At 45.2% G+C, this 21,075-nt stretch overlaps 1 protein-coding gene across 1 annotated transcript in view; it reads left to right on the top strand.

Annotated features, from left to right (window-relative positions):
• The window catches only part of LOC118362956 (melatonin receptor type 1A-A), a 59,245-nt gene extending 44,714 nt beyond the window's left edge, over window positions 1-14,531 (top strand). Inside the window, exon 2 of the mRNA XM_035743708.2 lies at window positions 12,517-14,531. Coding sequence (XP_035599601.2) covers window positions 12,517-13,385 — 869 coding nt within the window. The 3' untranslated portion in view covers window positions 13,386-14,531. The remainder of the gene's footprint in view (window positions 1-12,516) is intronic.
• The last annotated feature ends 6,544 nt before the right edge of the window (window positions 14,532-21,075 follow it).

The following is a 21,075-nucleotide window of genomic DNA, read 5'->3' as shown; positions in this document are numbered from 1 at the left end:
TGGATCAGGGACTGCAGCTGTGGTGCACTGGGGGCGTGGTTCTGTGAATATATTTTTCTCTTACTACTGTATCTGATGGTGGATTTCTGAAAAAATACAGATTGATGCCGAAGGGGATGGCTGCCGTTTTACAATCCTGTAACCAATTGTGCTGTTGTGTATGTTTTTTTCGCGTTATTTGTAACTTATTTTGTACATAATGTTTCTGCCGAGAGCTTCTAGATATCAGGACAGCGATTACTCACCCCGTACTGGAGGAATACTTTTTCTTCAACGAGTCAAACGGGAAGGATTTACTTCAGATGCCCGACAAGGCCCTCATCCCGGTCATTTGCAGGAGAAAGAGACAGAGGTATCGGGGGCGAAGGTCCAGGTGCCTTGTAAGGATCCGTCGACGAGAGGGTAATCTACCTATACCATTGGTTCTATTAGCCAGCGTTCAATCAATCAATAATAAAATAGACAAACTACGATCACGTATATCCTACCAACGGGACATAAAAAATTGTAATATCTTATGTTTCACGAGTCGTGGCTTAACGACGACATGAATAACATACAGCTGGCAGGTTTTAAGCTTTTTCGTCAGGATAGAATAGGATAGCGGCCTCTGGTAAGACAAGGGCTGGCGGTCTATGTATGTTTGTAAACAACAGCTGGTATACAAGGTTTTGCTTGACTATTTACCCTAGAGAGTTTCCATCTGTATTTTTCAACCCTGTCTTTATACCACCACAAACCGATGCCGGCACTAAGACAGCACTCAATGACCTGTATACGGTCATAAGCAAACAAACCAGAGGTGGCCAGGGACTTTAATAAAGGGAAACTCAAATCCGTTTTACCTAATTTCTATTAGCATGTTAAATGTGCAACCAGAGGGAAAAAAAACTCCAGACCACCTTTACTCCACACACAGAGACACGTACAAAGCTCTCCCTCGCCCTCCATCAAGGAGCTGGACTCTAACCCGGAAGCTTATAAGAAATCCTGCTATGCCCTCCGACAAACCATCAAACAGGCAAAGTGTCAATACAGGACTAAGATTGAATCATACTACACCGGCTCCGACACTCGTCGGATGTGGCAGGGCTTGCAAACTATTACAATCTACAAAGGGAAGCACAGCCGCGAGCTGCCCATTACACGCGAGCCTACCAGATGAGCTAAATTACTTCTATGCTTGCTTCGAGGCAAGTAACCCTGAAGCATACATGAGACCATCAGCTGTTCCGGATGATTGTGTGATCACGCTCTCCATAGCCAATGTGAGTAAGATCTTTAAACAAGTCAACATTCACAAGGCCGCAGGGCCAGACGGATTACCCGGACGTGTACTCCGAGCATGCGCTTACCAACTGGCAAGTGTCTTCACTGACATTTTCAACCTGTCCTTGACTGAGTCTTTAATACCAACATGTTTCAAGCAGACCACGGTAGTCCCTGTGCCCAAGAACACTAAGGTAACCTGCCTAAATGACTACCAACCCGTAGCACTCACGTCTGTCGCCATGAAGTGCTTTGAAAGGCTTGTCATGGCTCACATCAACACCATTATCCCAGAAACCCTAGACCCACTCCAATTTGTCTACCTCCCCAACAGATCCACAGATGATGCAATTTCTATTGCACTCAACTCTGCCCTTTCACACCTGGACAAAAGGAACACCTATTTGAGAATGCTATTCATTGACTACAGCTCAGCGTTCAACACCATAGTATCCGCAAAGCTCATCACTAAGCTAAGGACCCTGGGACGAAACACCTCCCTTTGGACTTCCTCACAGGCTGCCCCCAAGTGGTAAGGGTAGGTAACACATCCGCCATGCTGATCCTCAACACAGGGGCCCCTCAAGGGTGCTCGCTCAGTCCCCTCCTGTACTCATTTCACTTCCGGGTTGGAGCGAGCGGTCGCATCGGCACTTCGCTCCGCAGGTAGTATAACTTTTTCATTACATTTCATTACATTTCATTATAGTACAACAGTTTGATTTGTCTAATCTTAGCAATTTCTTCTTAGCTAGCTACATAGCCGTCCTTGTATCAAAGATAATTGCATAATTATCGTATTTCGTCGTCCTAACGTAGTCTTCACTGCTATTTGCCCAGCAGCTAGCCAGCTAGCCAGCTAGCAAACGCCCACCGATTAGCAGCACTGTAGTAACTATTACACTCAACTGAACGACTTGATTAGTGTAGTGTTAGCTAGCTACATAGCTGTCTTTGCTGTCTTCGTATCCAAGATAATTGTGTAGTTTAGAGTGTGTAGTCTTAGAGTGATTATCTTAATTTACCGAGGTTAGCTAGCCAGCTATTTGTCGTCCTTAACGTAGGAGACTCTGCTAGCTAGCCAACAGCTAACAGCTAACAGCTAGCCAACGTCTACTGAATAGAACTCAACAACCCGGTCGCATTCACAGGTAGTATCACATTTTCATTTCATTTCATTACAGTACAACGGTTTGATTTGTTTGATCGTAGCTAGCTACATAGCTAGCTACATAGCCGTCTTTGTATCAAAGATAATTGTGTAGTCTAGAGCGATTTTCTAGGTTAGCTAGCCAGCTATTGTCGTTCTTTTAACGCAACGTAACGTAAACAACACTGCTAGCTAGCCAGCTAGCCCCCGAATAGCAGCACTGCAGAAACTATTACACTCAACGGAACGACTTGATTAGTGTAGTGTCAACAATGCAGCCACTGCCAGCTAGCCTACTTCAGCAGTACTGTATCATTTTAATCATTTTAGTCAATAAGATTCTTGCTACGTAAGCTTAACTTTCTGAACACTCGTGACGTGTAATCCACTTGTCATTCCAATCTCCTTTGCATTAGCGTAGCCTCTTCTGTAGCCTGTCAACTATGTGTCTGTCTATCCCTGTTCTCTCCTCTCTGCACAGACCATACAAACGCTCCACACCGCGTGGCCGCGGCCACCCTAATCTGGTGGTCCCAGCGCGCACGACCCACGTGGAGTTCCAGGTCTCCGGTAGCCTCTGGAACTGCCGATCTGCGGCCAACAAGGCAGAGTTCATCTCAGCCTATGCCTCCCTCCAGTCCCTCGACTTCTTGGCACTGACGGAAACATGGATCACCACAGACAACACTGCTACTCCTACTGCTCTCTCTTCGTCCGCCCACGTGTTCTCGCACACCCCGAGAGCTTCTGGTCAGCGGGGTGGTGGCACCGGGATCCTCATCTCTCCCAAGTGGTCATTCTCTTTTTCTCCCCTTACCCATCTGTCTATCGCCTCCTTTGAATTCCATGCTGTCACAGTTACCAGCCCTTTCAAGCTTAACATCCTTATCATTTATCGCCCTCCAGGTTCCCTCGGAGAGTTCATCAATGAGCTTGATACCTTGATAAGCTCCTTTCCTGAGGACGGCTCACCTCTCACAGTGCTGGGCGACTTTAACCTCCCCACGTCTACCTTTGACTCATTCCTCTCTGCCTCCTTCTTTCCACTCCTCTCCTCTTTTGACCTCACCCTCTCACCTTCCCCCTACTCACAAGGCAGGCAATACGCTCGACCTCATCTTTACTAGATGCTGTTCTTCCACTAACCTCATTGCAACTCCCCTCCAAGTCTCCGACCACTACCTTGTATCCTTTTCCCTCTCGCTCTCATCTAACACCTCCCACACTGCCCCTACTCGGATGGTATCGCGCCGTCCCAACCTTCGCTCTCTCTCCCCGCTACTCTCTCCTCTTCCATCCTATCATCTCTTCCCTCTGCTCAAACCTTCTCCAACCTATCTCCTGATTCTGCCTCCTCAACCCTCCTCTCCTCCCTTTCTGCATCCTTTGACTCTCTATGTCCCCTATCCTCCAGGCCGGCTCGGTCCTCCCCTCCCGCCCCGTGGCTCGACGACTCATTGCGAGCTCACAGAACAGGGCTCCGGGCAGCCGAGCGGAAATGGAGGTAAACTCGCCTCCCTGCGCACCTGGCATCCTTTCACTCCCTCCTCTCTACATTTTCCTCCTCTGTCTCTGCGGCTAAAGCCATTTTCTACCACTCTAAATTCCAAGCATCTGCCTCTAACCCTAGGAAGCTCTTTGCCACCTTCTCCTCCCTCCTGAATCCTCCTCCCCCTCCCCCCCTCCTCCCTCTCTGCAGATGACTTCGTCAACCATTTTGAAAAGAAGGTTGACGACATCCGATCCTCGTTTGCTAAGTCAAACGGCACCGCTGGTTCTGCTCACACTGCCCTACCCTGTGCTCTGACCTCTTTCTCCCCTCTCTCTCCAGATGAAATCTCGCGCCTTGTGACGGCCGGCCGCCCAACAACCTGCCCGCTTGACCCTATCCCCTCCTCTCTTCTCCAGACCATTTCCGGAGACCTTCTCCCTTACCTCACCTCGCTCATCAACTCATCCCTGACCGCTGGCTACGTCCCTTCCGTCTTCAAGAGAGCGAGAGTTGCACCCCTTCTGAAAAAACCTACACTCGATCCCTCCGATGTCAACAACTACAGACCAGTATCCCTTCTTTCTTTTCTCTCCAAAACTCTTGAACGTGCCGTCCTTGGCCAGCTCTCCCGCTATCTCTCTCTGAATGACCTTCTTGATCCAAATCAGTCAGGTTTCAAGACTAGTCATTCAACTGAGACTGCTCTTCTCTGTATCACGGAGGCGCTCCGCACCGCTAAAGCTAACTCTCTCTCCTCTGCTCTCATCCTTCTAGACCTATCGGCTGCCTTCGATACTGTGAACCATCAAATCCTCCTCTCCACCCTCTCCGAGTTGGGCATCTCCGGCGCGGCCCACGCTTGGATTGCGTCCTACCTGACAGGTCGCTCCTACCAGGTGGCGTGGCGAGAATCTGTCTCCTCACCACGCGCTCTCACCACTGGTGTCCCCCAGGGCTCTGTTCTAGGCCCTCTCCTATTCTCGCTATACACCAAGTCACTTGGCTCTGTCATAACCTCACATGGTCTCTCCTATCATTGCTATGCAGACGACACACAATTAATCTTTCCTTTCCCCCTTCTGATGACCAGGTGGCGAATTGCATCTCTGCATGTCTGGCAGACATATCAGTGTGGATGACGGATCACCACCTCAAGCTGAACCTCGGCAAGACGGAGCTGCTCTTCCTCCCGGGGAAGGACTGCCCGTTCCATGATCTCGCCATCACGGTTGACAACTCCATTGTGTCCTCCTCCCAGAGCGCTAAGAACCTTGGCGTGATCCTGGACAACACCCTGTCGTTCTCAACTAACATCAAGGCGGTGGCCCGTTCCTGTAGGTTCATGCTCTACAACATCCGCAGAGTTCGACCCTGCCTCACACAGGAAGCGGCGCAGGTCCTAATCCAGGCACTTGTCATCTCCCGTCTGGATTACTGCAACTCGCTGTTGGCTGGGCTCCCTGCCTGTGCCATTAAACCCCTACAACTCATCCAGAACGCCGCAGCCCGTCTGGTGTTCAACCTTCCCAAGTTCTCTCACGTCACCCCGCTCCTCCGCTCTCTCCACTGGCTTCCAGTTGAAGCTCGCATCCGCTACAAGACCATGGTGCTTGCCTACGGAGCTGTGAGGGGAACGGCACCTCAGTACCTCCAGGCTCTGATCAGGCCCTACACCCAAACAAGGGCACTGCGTTCATCCACCTCTGGCCTGCTCGCCTCCCTACCACTGAGGAAGTACAGTTCCCGCTCAGCCCAGTCAAAACTGTTCGCTGCTCTGGCCCCCCAATGGTGGAACACACTCCCTCACGACGCCAGGACAGCGGAGTCAATCACCACCTTCCGGAGACACCTGAAACCCCACCTCTTTAAGGAATACCTAGGATAGGATAAGTAATCCTTCTCACCCCCCCCCCCTTTAAGATTTAGATGCACTATTGTAAAGTGACTGTTCTACTGGATGTCATAAGGTGAATGCACCAATTTGTAAGTCGCTCTGGATAAGAGCGTCTGCTAAATGACTTAAATGTAATGTAATGTAATGACTTAAATGTAAATGTACTCCCTGTTCACTCATGACTGCATGGCCAGGCATGACTCCAACACCATCAAGATTGCAGATGACACAACAGTGGTAGGCCTGATAATCAATAACGATGAGACAGCCTGTAGGGAGGAGGTCAGAGGCCTGGCCGTGTAGTACCAGGACAACAACCTCTCCCTCAACATGATCAAGACAACGGAGATGATTGGGGACTACAGGAAAAGGAGGACAGAGCACGCCCCTATTCTCATCAACGGGGCTGCAGTGGAGCAGGTTGAGAGCTTCAAGTTCCTTGGTGTTCACATCACCAACAAACTATCATCAAACTATCATGGTCCAAAAACACTAAGACAGTCGTGAAGACGGCACGACAAAGCCTATTTCCCCTCAGGAGACTGAAAGATTTGGCTTCGGTCCTCAGTTCCTCAAAAGGTTCTACAGCTGCACAATCGAGAAAATCCTGACTGGTTGCATCACTGCCTGGTATGGCAACTGCTCAGCCTCCGACTGCAAGGCACTACAGAGTGTAGTGTGTATGGCCCAGTACATCACTGGGGCCAAGATTCCTGCCATCCAGGACCTATATCCCAGGCAGTGTCAGAGGAAGGCCCTAAAGTTAGTCAAAGACTCCAGCCACCCTTGTCATAGAATGTTCTCTCTGCTTCCGCACGGCAAGCGGTATCGGAGCGCTAAGTCTAGGTCCAAGAGGCTTCTAAACAGCTTCTACCCGCAAGCCGTAAGACTCCTGACCAGCTAATGAAAGGGCTACCCAGACCCGTCTTTTACGCTGCTGCTACTCTCTGTTTATTATTTATGCATAGTCACTTTAACTCTACCTACATGTACATATTACCTCAATTACCTTGACTAACTGGTGCCCCCAGACATTGACTCTGTACCGGTTCCCCTTATATACTCTCGCTATTGTTATTTTACTGCTGCTGTTTAATCTTTTTTTTTTCACTTTAAAACTTCTTTAAGCATTGTTGGTTAAGGGCTTGTAAGTAAGCATTTCACTGTAAGGTTTTATTCGGGGCATGTGACAAATACCATTTGATTTTGTGAGCAGCTGAGGTAAGGTGCAGTGGTGCCCTACCTCAGTGACCCACATGGCTCACCCAACCCACACCCCCCCTCAGGGCATCAAGTACAGTAGCCCTTACACAACAGGCCAGGGCCCCATGTGAAGCAAGTAGTGCTGAGCGATTAACCGAAATGTCGTTGATTTTCATTTTTTTACATCTAATTGACCGTCACCTGTTCAATGATTTCCATTTTGTTCGAGATTGATAGCTGATATTCAGCAGTCATAAAAGTATGCCTTATTTACTTTGAAGACCTGTTACAGTTTTCAACCCATATAATCATATAATCAAAATATTATTTAAAAAAATAATTGAACAGAAACTGAACTGACCTCAAAAAGCACTAATCGTTCAGAACTAGAAGCAAGATGAGTGTTTGGGAAAATTACGCAGCTATGTTATTGTGTAGCAGTCAGTACATCCTAACAGCTAGCTAGCCTAAAACGCACCTTTTCAGATCCTCGGGTTGGACTGAATCGTAATTCCTCTGTCATAATGACACACTGAAGATGTTGCCTGGGGTTGTTACACCTGCATGCCAGTGCTACATCTGGAACGGTGACACAAACAGCCTTTGTCACGCCGTTCAGGTATGAGCAAATACGATCCCTTAACTAGCGCCCGTTCACCGGTTTGATGTTTTCCGTCTATGTTTTCGGAGGAGAGGTTGCAATTAGCAATTGGAGACGCCAAAACGTCACAAATGAAGGATGGTGTAATCGGAGTGACAGCATGACAGTGAACAACTCCGCCCAGAGGGGGGGTTCTGTCTGGCTCCACGACCAACATGGCTGGTCCTGTCATCTCGCTTCATTGCCACCAGCTGTGTGGGCCATGTTGACATCCAGTGTGACACCACCCATGGTGTTTTGTCATCACGGCTTCCTCAGCTTCCCGAGGAGAGACAGTGAGTGCGCCGGACAGGTACATGCACAGCGTATGATCCTCAAAGCCGCGACACGCTGTGGTCTAGCGGTCCGTAAAAATTGACTAGCAGCCCGGCAAATTGAGAATGAGATCGGGAACTAGGGAGGATGAGCAACTTTGGTGGATTTTTTTTGTGGCATGTTCTGTGAGTAGGTGCAATGTGGGATTCAGTTGACTCAAGTTTATCTGAGTATTGTTAAACCACAGCGCTATCACACCCTCGGATTCGTCCTGCTGTGCCGAACACTAAGATAAATAAATAGGGAATTGGAAGAACTTGACGATTGCTTTCTGATTTCCATGAATATAACAGTGAAAGTCATTTCCTGAAAGGTCTTCAAGCGCCCATAAAAGTACTTTGTTTCACTTAACAAAATGTAAATTTGCACAGAATTAAAAACTCACTCTTGTCTGAAGAGTCTCTGAATACAGACAGAGGGAAGAACCTGACAGTCTGTCTGCAAGACATCTTATGCCAAAAGCTTCACCCTTGTCTGAGAGAAAAAGAGACAGAATCCCAGATGGAAAGTCAAGTCAAGTCAAAAGCACTCTCCGAAATGTCAAGAGCTAGGTAAGTGCCTTGAAATATCTGTGGTAATGTGAATCTCTTGGGGCTGCAGTCAGGTTCTCTCTTCTCTCTTCTGGCACTAGTCCGCCCTGTGTGACAGCTCTCGACTCCTGTGATTTATTAACTGGTGGCAATGACAGTTCACGTGTGGTAGCTTACCGCAGAATCAGCTTTCATTTATACTGTCTCAATCGTGGGATTTGTTTTGTCTGTCTCGTCTTTTGTGGTCGTCTTGTGTATTCCGTTGTTGCTTTGTATTCTTTCATCTTTTCCTTTGTTATGTCTGCTGGTGTGAATTGGTCGAATGCCAAATGTTTATATATTGCATATAGGATAACCTATTGCGTTTTATATGTTCTACAAGGTTGTGGTGCTTTATGTATTGATTGCAATTGCAGAATCTGCCTATGCCCAGAGAGAGCGAGAGAACAAACCAGGCAGGCAAGCCCAAATCTACCAAACTATTCTGACTGGTTAAGGCAAGGGTTAAGGTTTGGTCGCCACTAGAGGCGCGCTCACGTTGCCTCTAGTGGATGGTATCGAAGGCGCCTCCTGACGTCCTGGGGACCTGGACAGAATATTGAAGTAATATCTGGTGTGATCCCGCTGATACTCTAAACTTTTTGCATTAACAGATTGTTTCACCGTGCTTTCTGGGGCCTGGCCATTTTCATTTCTAAGCCGTTCGTGTTATGGTCTCCGCTCTTGAAATAGCCTTAGTAGCGAGGAGAGAACAGATTAACTCTGGAGAGGCGGGCCTCATCATTCATGCCTGTCACCAGCCCTCATTCATAAACACAATATCTGCAAATCCAATAATGTCACAAAAGTTTTTGTTTGCCATCATATTTTATCTTTGTTGTTCTGGTGGCAGCGGTGGGATATTTGGGGTTAATTCCAACTAGTCCCTACTAAATACCCGCCATGCCCATCTGTGACACATATCGATTTTATTGACTTAATACGCCAGTGTTACCACGTTACTTTTGTGAAAGAAACACTTGAACTATTAACCATTTTATCGATGGCCAAGTACAGAAGGTGAACGTTAAATGCGAAGTTACAATTCATGAATGTCAGATATGCATTCACCAACATCTATGTTTTATCTGCACAAGCACTGTTCATGACACTGTTCACACCCCTCTTGTTTTGCTGTTTTTAAGCTAATTCCCTGCAATATTTTACACATTTATGTCTTATGTATGTTCATGTGATATCGGAGTAACTCAAAGTTTAAAACAAAATCAAAACAACAGATGACATGGGCTAGTTGATCAACTGGGTATTTCTGACAAGTTATAAATAGCTCTCTCTACAATGACTGACATGACAAGAGGAAAACTGCTGATGCACTAGCCAATTTTGAAATTGCACCTTGTGCATTTTACCATTACAACTTTCAAGTGCACTGTAATTTGAAAGTCCAACTGAGTTCCTTTTTCATTTGTTCATCTCCCCTAGTTTGGGAACCGCTTGTAACAATGTGTGCTGAGAGTCGGGAAGCAAGTTCAGGGAGAGTTTTAATAATGAAATGAAACCAACACGAAACACAAACAACACACTGGCATGACCCAGGAACAGAAACAATAACACCTGGGGAAGGAACCAAAGGGAGTGACATATATAGGGAAGGTAATCAGGGAGGTGATGGAGTCCAGGTGAGTCTAATGATGTGCAAGTGAGCAGGTGTGGGCCATAACGAGCATCCTGGTGACCTAGAGGCTGGAGAGGGGGCACACTTGACACTGCTGCCATACATTATCATAGATGGCTTTTTAACAGCTAGCTAGCCTATGCATAACACAGTGCCAGGGGCAATAGTGTTAGGGCCCTTGTAACCTTCTCCGCTTACTGACACTTCGACCTTGGTGCCTCGCTGACCCTCAAGTTGCGTAGTTTACACTTTGACTCTAGGTGTTAACATTCCCACCTCATTAGCGGAGCGTAACCGTGAGGCTACAGTTGGCTGCCACTGACAGGCTTGGACTCACTCTCGCTCTACCTGCTGTCCTTAAAAAAGGGCACGCCGCTCGAGGTATTGAAGGTATCTTATCCATGCTGCTCCATTGCAAAAAATGTATCTCCACTGCCTGCCAAAGAAAAAGACCAGGGGGGATTCCCTCATGCATAAATCCTTATCAAAGTTGGTGGCAAGTGAATGAAAATGAAAACTTGGAAGAGCTGGGCTGTATTTCCCCTTAAGCTAAATTAATACTTTGAGTGGTGTGTCAATCACCGGGTCTAGCCTCCACAGTGACAAGAGCTGATAGAAGCCAGGCCTCAGGGCACTTGAAAGCCAGCCGAGCAGCCTGTAAGGGCTCTGTCTCACAACCTTGTCAAGGTCTAGGCTCTGTATGAACACTCCAAGCAGCTCAAATAGTCTAAACCCTGGTCCCAGCTTTGCTTTAGCGAGTCTCACGTTGAGGGGTAATGCAATCCTGGTCTTATAGGTTTTAAAGACGAACTCCTCGACCCTTACTGTCTCCGCCCGTAAGTTCTCTCCACACAGCTTGAGAAACATCTCTTTATTTTAGCCGCCAGACCTTTTGTGAAGCCTAATCGTGACAATAGCAGGTGCACATAATCCTCTTACAGAGGTCTCCTGGATGACAGATCCAAGAGGACGAAGCTTAATTTATTGCAGGGAAGGTCTTCGGCTGGAAGTCAAGGAGTGATGTGTGTGGAAAGACAATACTTCAACGCTACTGCAATGTTGCTGAGTCGTTGTAGCGATGTTGTAGAAGCGTGGTACTATGCTGTCTTTATGTTTAGCTCACGTCTGACACACAAGGAACTCGTCACTAACAGGACCAGGTTTATGACACACATACAGTACTGTAGGTACTGTAAAGCTGTTAACTGCCTGTTAAGATGAAGTGAGACACCACACTTGCTGTATATTTAGTCAAATGTTGGTTCAAGGAAAGTCAATTAACTAAGTCGTCCAGACCCAGCTGCTATTGCATTGGTGTCTATGGGAGACACACCCAATTAAGTAGGAAAGTAATTTATTTTTTCAATAGCTAACGGCCTGGGTGAACTATCTTAATTTATCCACCATCTTTGCTGCAAGCGATCGAATCGTAATGTCTGTGGAAATTTGGGTTGACTTTGGATATCCTTATGGGGCTAGTCAGGGACCATCAGTAAATTACACATTATACATGAGGAATATGTTAAAATTCCAGTAGCTCTAAATTACAATGACTAAAAAACCTAAAAACAACTATAAATTGTAGAAATTCCTGTACAAATATTGAAATAATTTAAAGGTGTGCAACATGAAAATATTGTCTCATTGACATTGTGTAATTTATTGACAGTCCCTAGCTAAGAAACAAACAAACACACACACAAACACAATGACACTCACACACTGACATACACATTTACACAAGCATATGCAGATTCAAAGGCATTGTTTTTCTCTCATCATAAGCACCTAGTTGTCAAAGTAGTTGCCTTGAAGCAGATTGCTGTGTAGTGAGGTATGCAAAATGGTAAATGTAACCCTCCATTCAGTCCGTCCATTCAGCCACTTATTTAGTGACATTAACATTGTGTTTGTCTTGATGACTTTGATTGTGCTCATTGTGAAAGGATAGAATATTTACTAATTACCATGGTCTTTGTTTTCTCTCTCCTTATCTATATGTTCTTTCTCTCTCTCTATGCTCTCTCTCTGTTCTCTCTCTATGCTCTCTCTCTATGCTCTCTCTCTATGCTCTCTCTCTATGCTCTCTCCCTCTCTCTATGCTCTTTCTCTATGCTCTCTCTCTCTGTTCTCTCTCTATGCTCTCTCTCTATGCTCTCTCTCTCTGTTCTCTCTCTATGCTCTCTCTCTATGCTCTCTCCCTCTCTCTATGCTCTTTCTCTATGCTCTCTCTCTCTCTCCCCCCCTCTCTCTATCCTCTCTTTCTATGCTCTCTCTCTCTATGCTCTCTCTCTCCATGCTCTCTCTCTCTCTCTGTGTGTCTCCAGGCAACATCTTTGTGGTAAGCCTGGCTGTGGCCGACCTGGTGGTGGCCATCTACCCCTACCCTCTGGTCCTCACCTCCATCTTCCACAAAGGCTGGAACCTGGGCTATGTCCACTGCCAGATCAGCGGTTTTCTCATGGGCGTCAGCGTCATTGGCTCCATCTTCAACATCACCGGCATTGCCATCAACCGCTACTGTTATATATGTCACAGCCTTAAGTACGACAAGCTGTACAGTGACAAGAACTCAGTGTGTTACGTCCTACTCATCTGGGCATTGACCATTGTGGCCATCGTGCCGAATCTCTTCGTGGGTTCGTTGCAGTATGACCCCAGGGTGTATTCGTGTACGTTCGAGCAGTCGGCGAGTTCGGCGTACACCATCGCCGTGGTCTTCTTCCACTTCATCCTACCGATCATGATCGTCACCTACTGCTACCTGAGGATCTGGATCCTGGTCATTCAAGTTAGGCGACGGGTCAAACCGGACAATAGACCAAAACTGACGCCAAACGACGTGAGGAACTTCGTGACTATGTTTGTGGTGTTTGTGCTGTTCGCCGTGTGCTGGGCACCGCTCAACTTCATCGGGCTGGCGGTGGCCATCAACCCAGAGGTGGTGGTGCCTCTCATCCCCGAGTGGCTCTTCGTGGCGAGCTACTTCATGGCCTACTTCAACAGCTGCCTTAATGCCATCGTGTACGGGGTGCTCAACCAGAACTTCCGTCGCGAGTACAAGCGCATCGTGGTGTCGGTGTGCACGGCGCGAATCTTCTTTCACGGCAGCTCCAATGACGCGGCCGAGCGGGTCAAGAGCAAGCCTTCGCCGCTCATCACCAACAACAACCAAGTCAAGGTGGAGTCGGTGTGAGAGGACCAGCTGGTCCCAGTGCCCTCCCTCCCCCTCCCCCATGGCGCGAACCCTTCGATGTCTATACATCTGTAAAGTGGAAACCAGCAATATGGTGTAAGCTCAAGCTTCACCACTTTGCTCCTTGTAGCTATCCAGTACACTGCAGATCTATAAACATCGGAGGGGTAAAGGAGCCCAGGGGAAGGGGTAGGGAGCGATTTGGGACTGGGTGATACTAACACATAGACACACACATGGACAAAGGGGGAGGGGGGATTAATGTGACATAAAAGAGTTAAATTAGTTTTAAAAATATAAGTGAACGGAGAAAAATTACCAAATACAAAAAACCTTCCACTTTCCGGACCGTCCGTGATCTGTGCTATCTTCACCTCTATACAATCAAAGCGAAATGGGGTAAATGTATCTGTCTTTTGCAAAAATCACTTTTGTTAGTTTTTTCCGATACCTAAAAAATATATAATGTACTTTGTTTTCATGTTTACAGTGATGATAACAGTGACTCTATGTAAGACATATTATATGTTTTTATTTTGTATGAAGTATATGTTATATAGATATACAAGAATATATATCAGGTTCATTTCACAAACATCGATAATCCGATGAAAGAAAATGACTAAGGTTGCAAAATTCCTGTAATTACTCAAAAGTTCCTGGGTTTTTCAGAAATTCCAGTTGGAATATTCCCAGAATCAGGAGGGAATAAACAGGAACCTTCCAACCAAGATTTATGGAAAACTGGGAACATTAGTGGAGTTCCCTGAATTTTGCAAACCTACAAATGACAAATATATCATGCCATGAAAGCCAGAACATTTCTGCAATGTCCGGTCACAGACATAACCAAAAGTGTTTTACAGATTTTACCGACGTTAATGATCATTTTTGTTGGGGTGTGACACTATTACACTCCTTCCTTTTGGAAGGGGAAGCAACATGTTTGGATTGCTGCTTGTTTCACAATGCCCTGCGGAACTGTTTCCATCGTTCGGTGGAATAAATATGTTTTGTAAGCATGGGATTTCTTTCTGACTCACTTCTCATTCCCTTTCTGTCTTTTTCTCTCTATATCTCTGTGAGCTCTTTGTATGCATGGATCTGACGAATCGTTCATATGAAAAATAAAGGATCAGATGTAGACATGGGGGCTCCTATTTCAGTACAGCACAACAGAACACGAGCGCACACGCATATTGCAGTTCAGTTTGTTCAGATCCAATGTAATCTTTTTATTTAGATATTTTCTTGGAAAGTTATTTTGTTATATTGTTACATAAGGAAATATACTTAGTAAAGACAGTTGGGTAAAATGGATGACCTTGCCATCAGCCAGTACATTTTCACCTCTCAGCCGTTTCCTTATGACATATTTGATGAAAGCCTTTGTCAGACGACGCTCGCTAAGATAAATACACTTTCAAACCCACTGAATACACTTTCATTGCCTTCGAAAACACACCAATCTCTCTCAGGCTGGGGCTGTATCGATGCGCAACGTTAATTGATGTCCCCCGACTTGGCTGATGTCCTGGCTCCACAACCCTATTTTTTTTTGTGCCCAGAACCAGAGATCGACAGTGCTACAAAGCTACAAATCTGCTCAGGTGATATGTGATTCGACCTGGCCCATGCAAAGGCTCAATCACTAACAGTAGCTGTAAACCAACTCGATATCTATCCTGGCTGGAATTCACATTTTTTTATGGTAAAATGGACTATATCAGTTTGGATTCCAGGCGATTTGAAACCACTATCTCTCATTGCAAAAGTACATTTGTTTACCACTGTTAATGATATAATTTGATAGCTTTCAGGTATTCTATTTCTAACAAACAAGATTTTTCCTTCAAACATTTGAATACACTTCCTGGGCCCAGGACTCTATAACAACTAGCTGGAAATAGTGTTTGACTTGGGATGAAAGAGTTGTCTTTTCCAATTCGGTCCATTAGACTAGTTCACCAACTCACAAATGCTATAAAGCTATAAAGACCTTTGATTATTCACTTCTAAGTGTTCATACACATTTTTCATGACATCTCCATTACCTTTAACCACATTTCCATGACTACTATTACAGCCTACATTAGAAACTAAAGCATTATTGACACTGGGAAGCTGCTGTTACTGATCCCATGCAGGTCTACCGTCATCTGCCGTTGTGCCCTTGATCAAGGCACTTAACCTTGATGTCAACATGTGGTCAACCCTCCATCTGGAGAGCTCCTGGGTGTGCAGGCTTGGCTTCTGATCCATCCCTGAAACACATCAAGGTCCTGTTGAGCAGCTGATGTTTAGGCTACAATTTGGTTAGACCTGGGCTTGAACGAAAGCCTGCACCCCCAGTAACTATCCTGGAGGATAGTTGCCACCCTTGATATAAAATATTGCAGCATTACAATCAAATACTTTTGTCTTTTATAAAACGATTCCCCCATTCAATGAATCAGAGATCAAATGGATAAGGTAGGCTACTTCAAAGCAAGGTATCCAACTAGACATGTTTTTATATCAGTCTCAAATATTTGTGCTTGAGGGGAGACCTATGCAAAGCAAGTTATTTGTCATTTAGGCTATTCTTAGAATACTTTTTTGCATTGTCGCAATTACATGGCTACTGTTTAATAGAGGGTCATCCCAGCCAACGGTTGCCAATTTATTTAGGCTATCTACAGTGCTGATGGAAAGGCGACAATGACATTAATGCTTAGTTAGCTATTGTTAACTAGAGAGATTGCCAATTCAAAACATGACTTGTAGTAGTTATCTAGTTAGTCTGTTACCTGCTGCTAAAATGTTGCACTCTCTCTATTGGGGGAACGGCCCATTCGCACTAACACACACCCAGCTAGCAATGAGGAATCGGCCCAGAAGCGGCCCTCTTCTGGGGGGCCAGAACTGATTGAATCGGCCCGGAATTGTGTGCCAGACTCAGCCCGGAATTAAAATGAATGACTGCCCAGAATCTGTTTCCATCTACCGGCATCGTACGAGAATCCACCCAGAAGCGGGCCGATGCAAATTCAAATAAATGTATACAAAATGACCCGATTTAGTAATTTTAAATATTAAGAATATTAATTTTATACATACAAATTATACCCATCCACAAAATAAAAATAGTGTCAGAGGAAACACCATACACCTGGCCCACCACAGGAGTCACTACAGCATGATGGGACAAGGACATCCTGACCAGCCAAACCCTCCCCTGACGACGCTGGGCCAATTGTGCGTCGGCTCATGTGTCTCGAACCAGCATCTGTAGCAACGCAGTTCGTACTGCGATACAGTGTCTTAGACCTCTCCACCACTCGGGAGACTCCATCCTCAAAGTTTGTAATGCTTATCAATTGCCTTGCACAAAGTATCAAAATACTCAAATACTACACAGGACTGTGATGCCATATTCTTTAATTTTTTGATAATGGATTTAATGGTGCTCCGTGGGATGTTCAGGGTTTAGGACATTTTTTTGTAACCCAACCCTGATCTGTACTTCTCCACAAATTTGTCCCTGACATGTTTGGAGAGCTCTTTGGTCCTTATAGTGCCGCTTGCTTCGTGGTGCCCCTTGCTTAGTGGTGTTGCAGACTCTGGGGGCTTTCAGAACAGTTGTATTATATACTGAGATCATGTGACAGATCATGTGACACTTAGATTGCACACAGGTGGACTTTATTTAACTAATTATGTGACTTCTGAAGGTAATTGGTTGCACCAGATATTATTTAGGGGCTTCATAGCAAAGGGGGTGAATACATATGCACACACCCCTTTTCTGTTTTTTCTTTTTTTAAATAAAATGTAGTTATTTTTTAATTTCACTTCACCAATTTGGACTATTTTGTGTATGTCCGTTACATGAAATCCAAATAAAAATCTACAAAAAATGACAGGTTTTAATGCAACAAAATAGGAAAAACCCCAAGGGGGTTGAGTACTTTTGCAAGGCACTGTATACACACAAGAAGTAGGTCACATGGGTGAGAGGTGTTGTGCCATGAGGGGTTGCTTTATTTGTTTTTTGAAACCAGGTTTTCTGTTCACTTGCACTATATAAGATTGAAGCAAGTTCCATGCACTCATGGCTCTGTTTAATACTACAGTATATGTTTCTTTGATTATGTTCTGAACCTGGGGAATGTGAAAAAGACCCCTGGTGCATGTCTGGTGGGGTAAGTGTGTGTGTCAGAAGTGACACAGTCTTTCTTAGCCAAGACTGGCATACATAGTACGAATATTAGCCCTCTGATTACAATGAAGAGCAAGACATGCGACTCTGTTCTGGGTCAGATGCAGCTTAACTAGGTCTTTCTTTGCAACACTTGACCATATGATCAAGATAATATAAAACTAGAGCCTGTAGGACTTGCTTTGTGGAGTGTGGTGTCAAAGAAGTAGAGGATATATTTTTTATTACAGACAGACCTCTCCCTATCTTCACATCCATTGAATCTACAGTATATGTTTTGACCATGAGAGTTTACAATGCTCTTAGTTCAGGACTAGTGTGGAAGGTAGCCTAGTGGTTGGAGCATTGGACTAGTAACTGAAAGGTTGCAAGATCAAATCCCCAAGGTAAAATATAAATACAAAATCTGTTGTTCTTTGAAAATAGATTTTTTTCTTAACTGACTTGACTAGTTAAATAAAGGTCAAATAAAAAATATATATTTGTAAATTACTGGCCATCTATTCCAAAACAGACTGCAACTCTTTGTTAATAAAGACTTTCAGTGACTTCATTAGCTGTGGTTGCTGATGCGTATATGGTTGAATCATCAGCATACATGGACACACATGCTTTGTTTAATGCCAGTGGCAGGTCATTGGTAAAAATAGAAAAGAGCAGAGGGCCTAGAGAGCTGGCTTGCAGTACACCACACGTTATATGTTTGACATTAGAGAAGTGTCCATTAAAGAAACCCCTCTGAGTTATATTAGATAGATAGCTCTGGATCCAGAATATAGGAGAAGTTGACAAGCCATAACACATACGTTTTCTCAAAAACAGGTTTTGGTCAATAATATCAAAGGCTGCACTGAAATATAACCGTAAAAAGCCCACAATCTTATTAGCAATTTCTTTCAACCAATCATCACTCATTTATGTCAGTGCAACACACGCTGAGTGCCCTTCTCTATAAGAGAGAAAAATCATTGTATTTGGTCAAACACCATTTTTTCCAACAGTTTGCTAAGAGCCAGCAGCAGACTGATAGATCTGCTGTTAAAACCAGTAAAGGCCGCTTTACCACTCTTGGGTAACAGAATGACTATGGCTTCCCTCGAGGCCTGAGGACAAAGACTTTCCTCTAGACTCAGATTAAAGACATGACAGATGGGAGTGGACATAGAGTCAGCTACCATCCTCAGTAGCTTTCCATCTAAGTTGTCAATGCCAGGAGGTTTGTCATTATTGATCAATAACAATAATTTTTCCACATCACCCACTCTAACTTTCCAAAATTCAAACTTACAATGCTTTTCTTTCTTTCATTTTTTTTAATGCATGAGTACGATGGCACACTTTTCATTGTAGGAATTTCCTGGTTGTCAGGGAAATAAATACAGTATGGAGATGAGGTAGTTGGATGGGCTATTTACCGATGGGCTATGTACAGGTGCAGTGATCTGTTAGCTGCTCTGACAACTGGTGCTTAAAGCTAGTGAGGGAGATATGAGTCTCCAGCTTCAGTGATTTTTGCAGTTCGTTCCAGTTATTGGCAGCAGAGAACTGGAAGGAAAGGCGACCAAAGGAGGAATTGGCTTTGGGGGTGACCAGTGAGATATACCTGCTGGAGCACGTGCTACGAGTGGGTGCTGCTATGGTGACCAGTGAGCTGAGATAAGTCGGGGCTTTACCTAGCAGAGACTTGTAGATAACCTGTTGCCAGTGGGTTTGGAGACGAGTATGAAGCGAGGGCCAACCAACGAGAGTGTACAGGTCGCAGTGGTGGGTAGTGTATGGGGCTTTGGTGACAAAACGGATGTCACTGTGATAGACTGGATCCAATTTGTTGAGTAGAGTGTTGGAGGCTATTTTATAGATGACATCGTCGAAGTCGAGGATCGGTAGGATAGTCCGTTTTACGAGGGTATGTTTGGCAGCATGAGTGAAGGATTCCTTGTTGCGATATAGGAAGCTAATTTTATATTTAATTTAGGATTGGAGATGCCTAATGTGAGTCTGGAAGGAGAGTTTACAGTCTAACCAGACACCTAGGTATTTGTAGTTTCCACGTATTCTAAGTCAGAGCCGTCCAGAGTAGTGATGCTGGACAGGTGGGCGAGTGCGGGCAGTGATCGATTGAATAGCATGCATTTAGTTTTACTTGCATTTAAAAGCAGTTGGAGGCCACGGAAGGAGAGTTGTATGGCATTGAAGCTCGTCTGGAGGTTTGTTGACACAGTGTCCAAAGAGGGGCCAGAAGTATACAGAATGGTGTCGTCTGCGTAGAGGTGGATCAGAGAATCACCAGCATCAAGAGCGACATCATTGATGTACACAGAGAAGAGAGTCGGCCGAGAATTGAACCCTGTGACATTCCCATAGAGACTTCCAGAGGTCTGGACAACAGGCCCTCCGATTTGACACACTGAACTCTATCAGAGAAGTAGTTGGTAAACCAGGCGAGGCAATCATTTGAGAAAAAAAGGCTGTCGAGTCTGCCAATAAGAATGTGGTGTTGACAGAGTCGAAAGCCTTGGCCAGGTCAATGAATACGGCTGCACAGTAATGTCTCTTGTATGTCGTATTTTGTATTTTGCTATGTATTTTATATTATCTCTTATACACTATTTCAGGGCCAGCTTTTGGCTTTCCTGGCTATAGCCAGTGGTTCTTCCTTTAAATGTTGCGTCGTACTGCAGCACAGCTTGCGGGCTGCCTCAGAATTCTATGGTACGTTATTTAATTGTCAGCCAATGTTGCCATTAATGCTAGTTAGTGCTAGTTTGACCACCAGAGGGCGTCTTTGATAAGCATTTGACTGTTTTTAATATTGGCCGTACTAGAGAATTTAAAGCCTTTTTTTGTCAATTTTAAGAAAAGCTAAGAAATGTAGCTTAATTAATTTGATTAATACTATGGTGTTTCTATTCCAAAAATGTACGAAAAACGAAACCCTCAGGGGTTGACGCTGTACAAAGTGACGCTGTACAAAGTGACTGGTCGGGAGTAGGCTGCTAAGTGACTGTGAGTTGTAGGCTAACCAATACCCAAACGGAGATTCAGTGAAAATAAAAATCTCATTGATTTATCAAGACTAGTCCCCATGCTTGTCTCAGAGCAGCGTGAAACGGTGCTGAAATAGTTCACCACGCACACATCACTGACAAACTGAAATGGTCCAACCACACAGACAGCGCAGCAGCACCTCTTCAACCTCAGGAGGCTGAAGAAATTTGGCTTGTCACCAAAACACTCAAACTTTTACAGATGCACAATCGAGAGCATCCTGTCGGGCTGCATGGTACTGCAACTGCTCCGCCCACAACCGTAAGGCTCTCCAGAGGGTAGTGAGGTCTGCACAACGCATCACCGGGTGCAAACTACCTGCCCCCTAGGACACCTACACCACCCGATGTCACAGGAAGGCCAAAAAGATCATCAAGGACAACAACCACCCGAGCCACTGCCTGTTCACCCCGTTATCATCCAGAAGGCGAGGTCAGTACA

This window comes from Oncorhynchus keta, chromosome 29, assembly GCF_023373465.1.
Source record: "Oncorhynchus keta strain PuntledgeMale-10-30-2019 chromosome 29, Oket_V2, whole genome shotgun sequence".
Classification (NCBI taxonomy): domain Eukaryota; kingdom Metazoa; phylum Chordata; class Actinopteri; order Salmoniformes; family Salmonidae; genus Oncorhynchus; species Oncorhynchus keta.
Note: the sequence above shows the minus strand (reverse complement) of the source record. Positions and strands in the feature narration are given on the sequence as shown.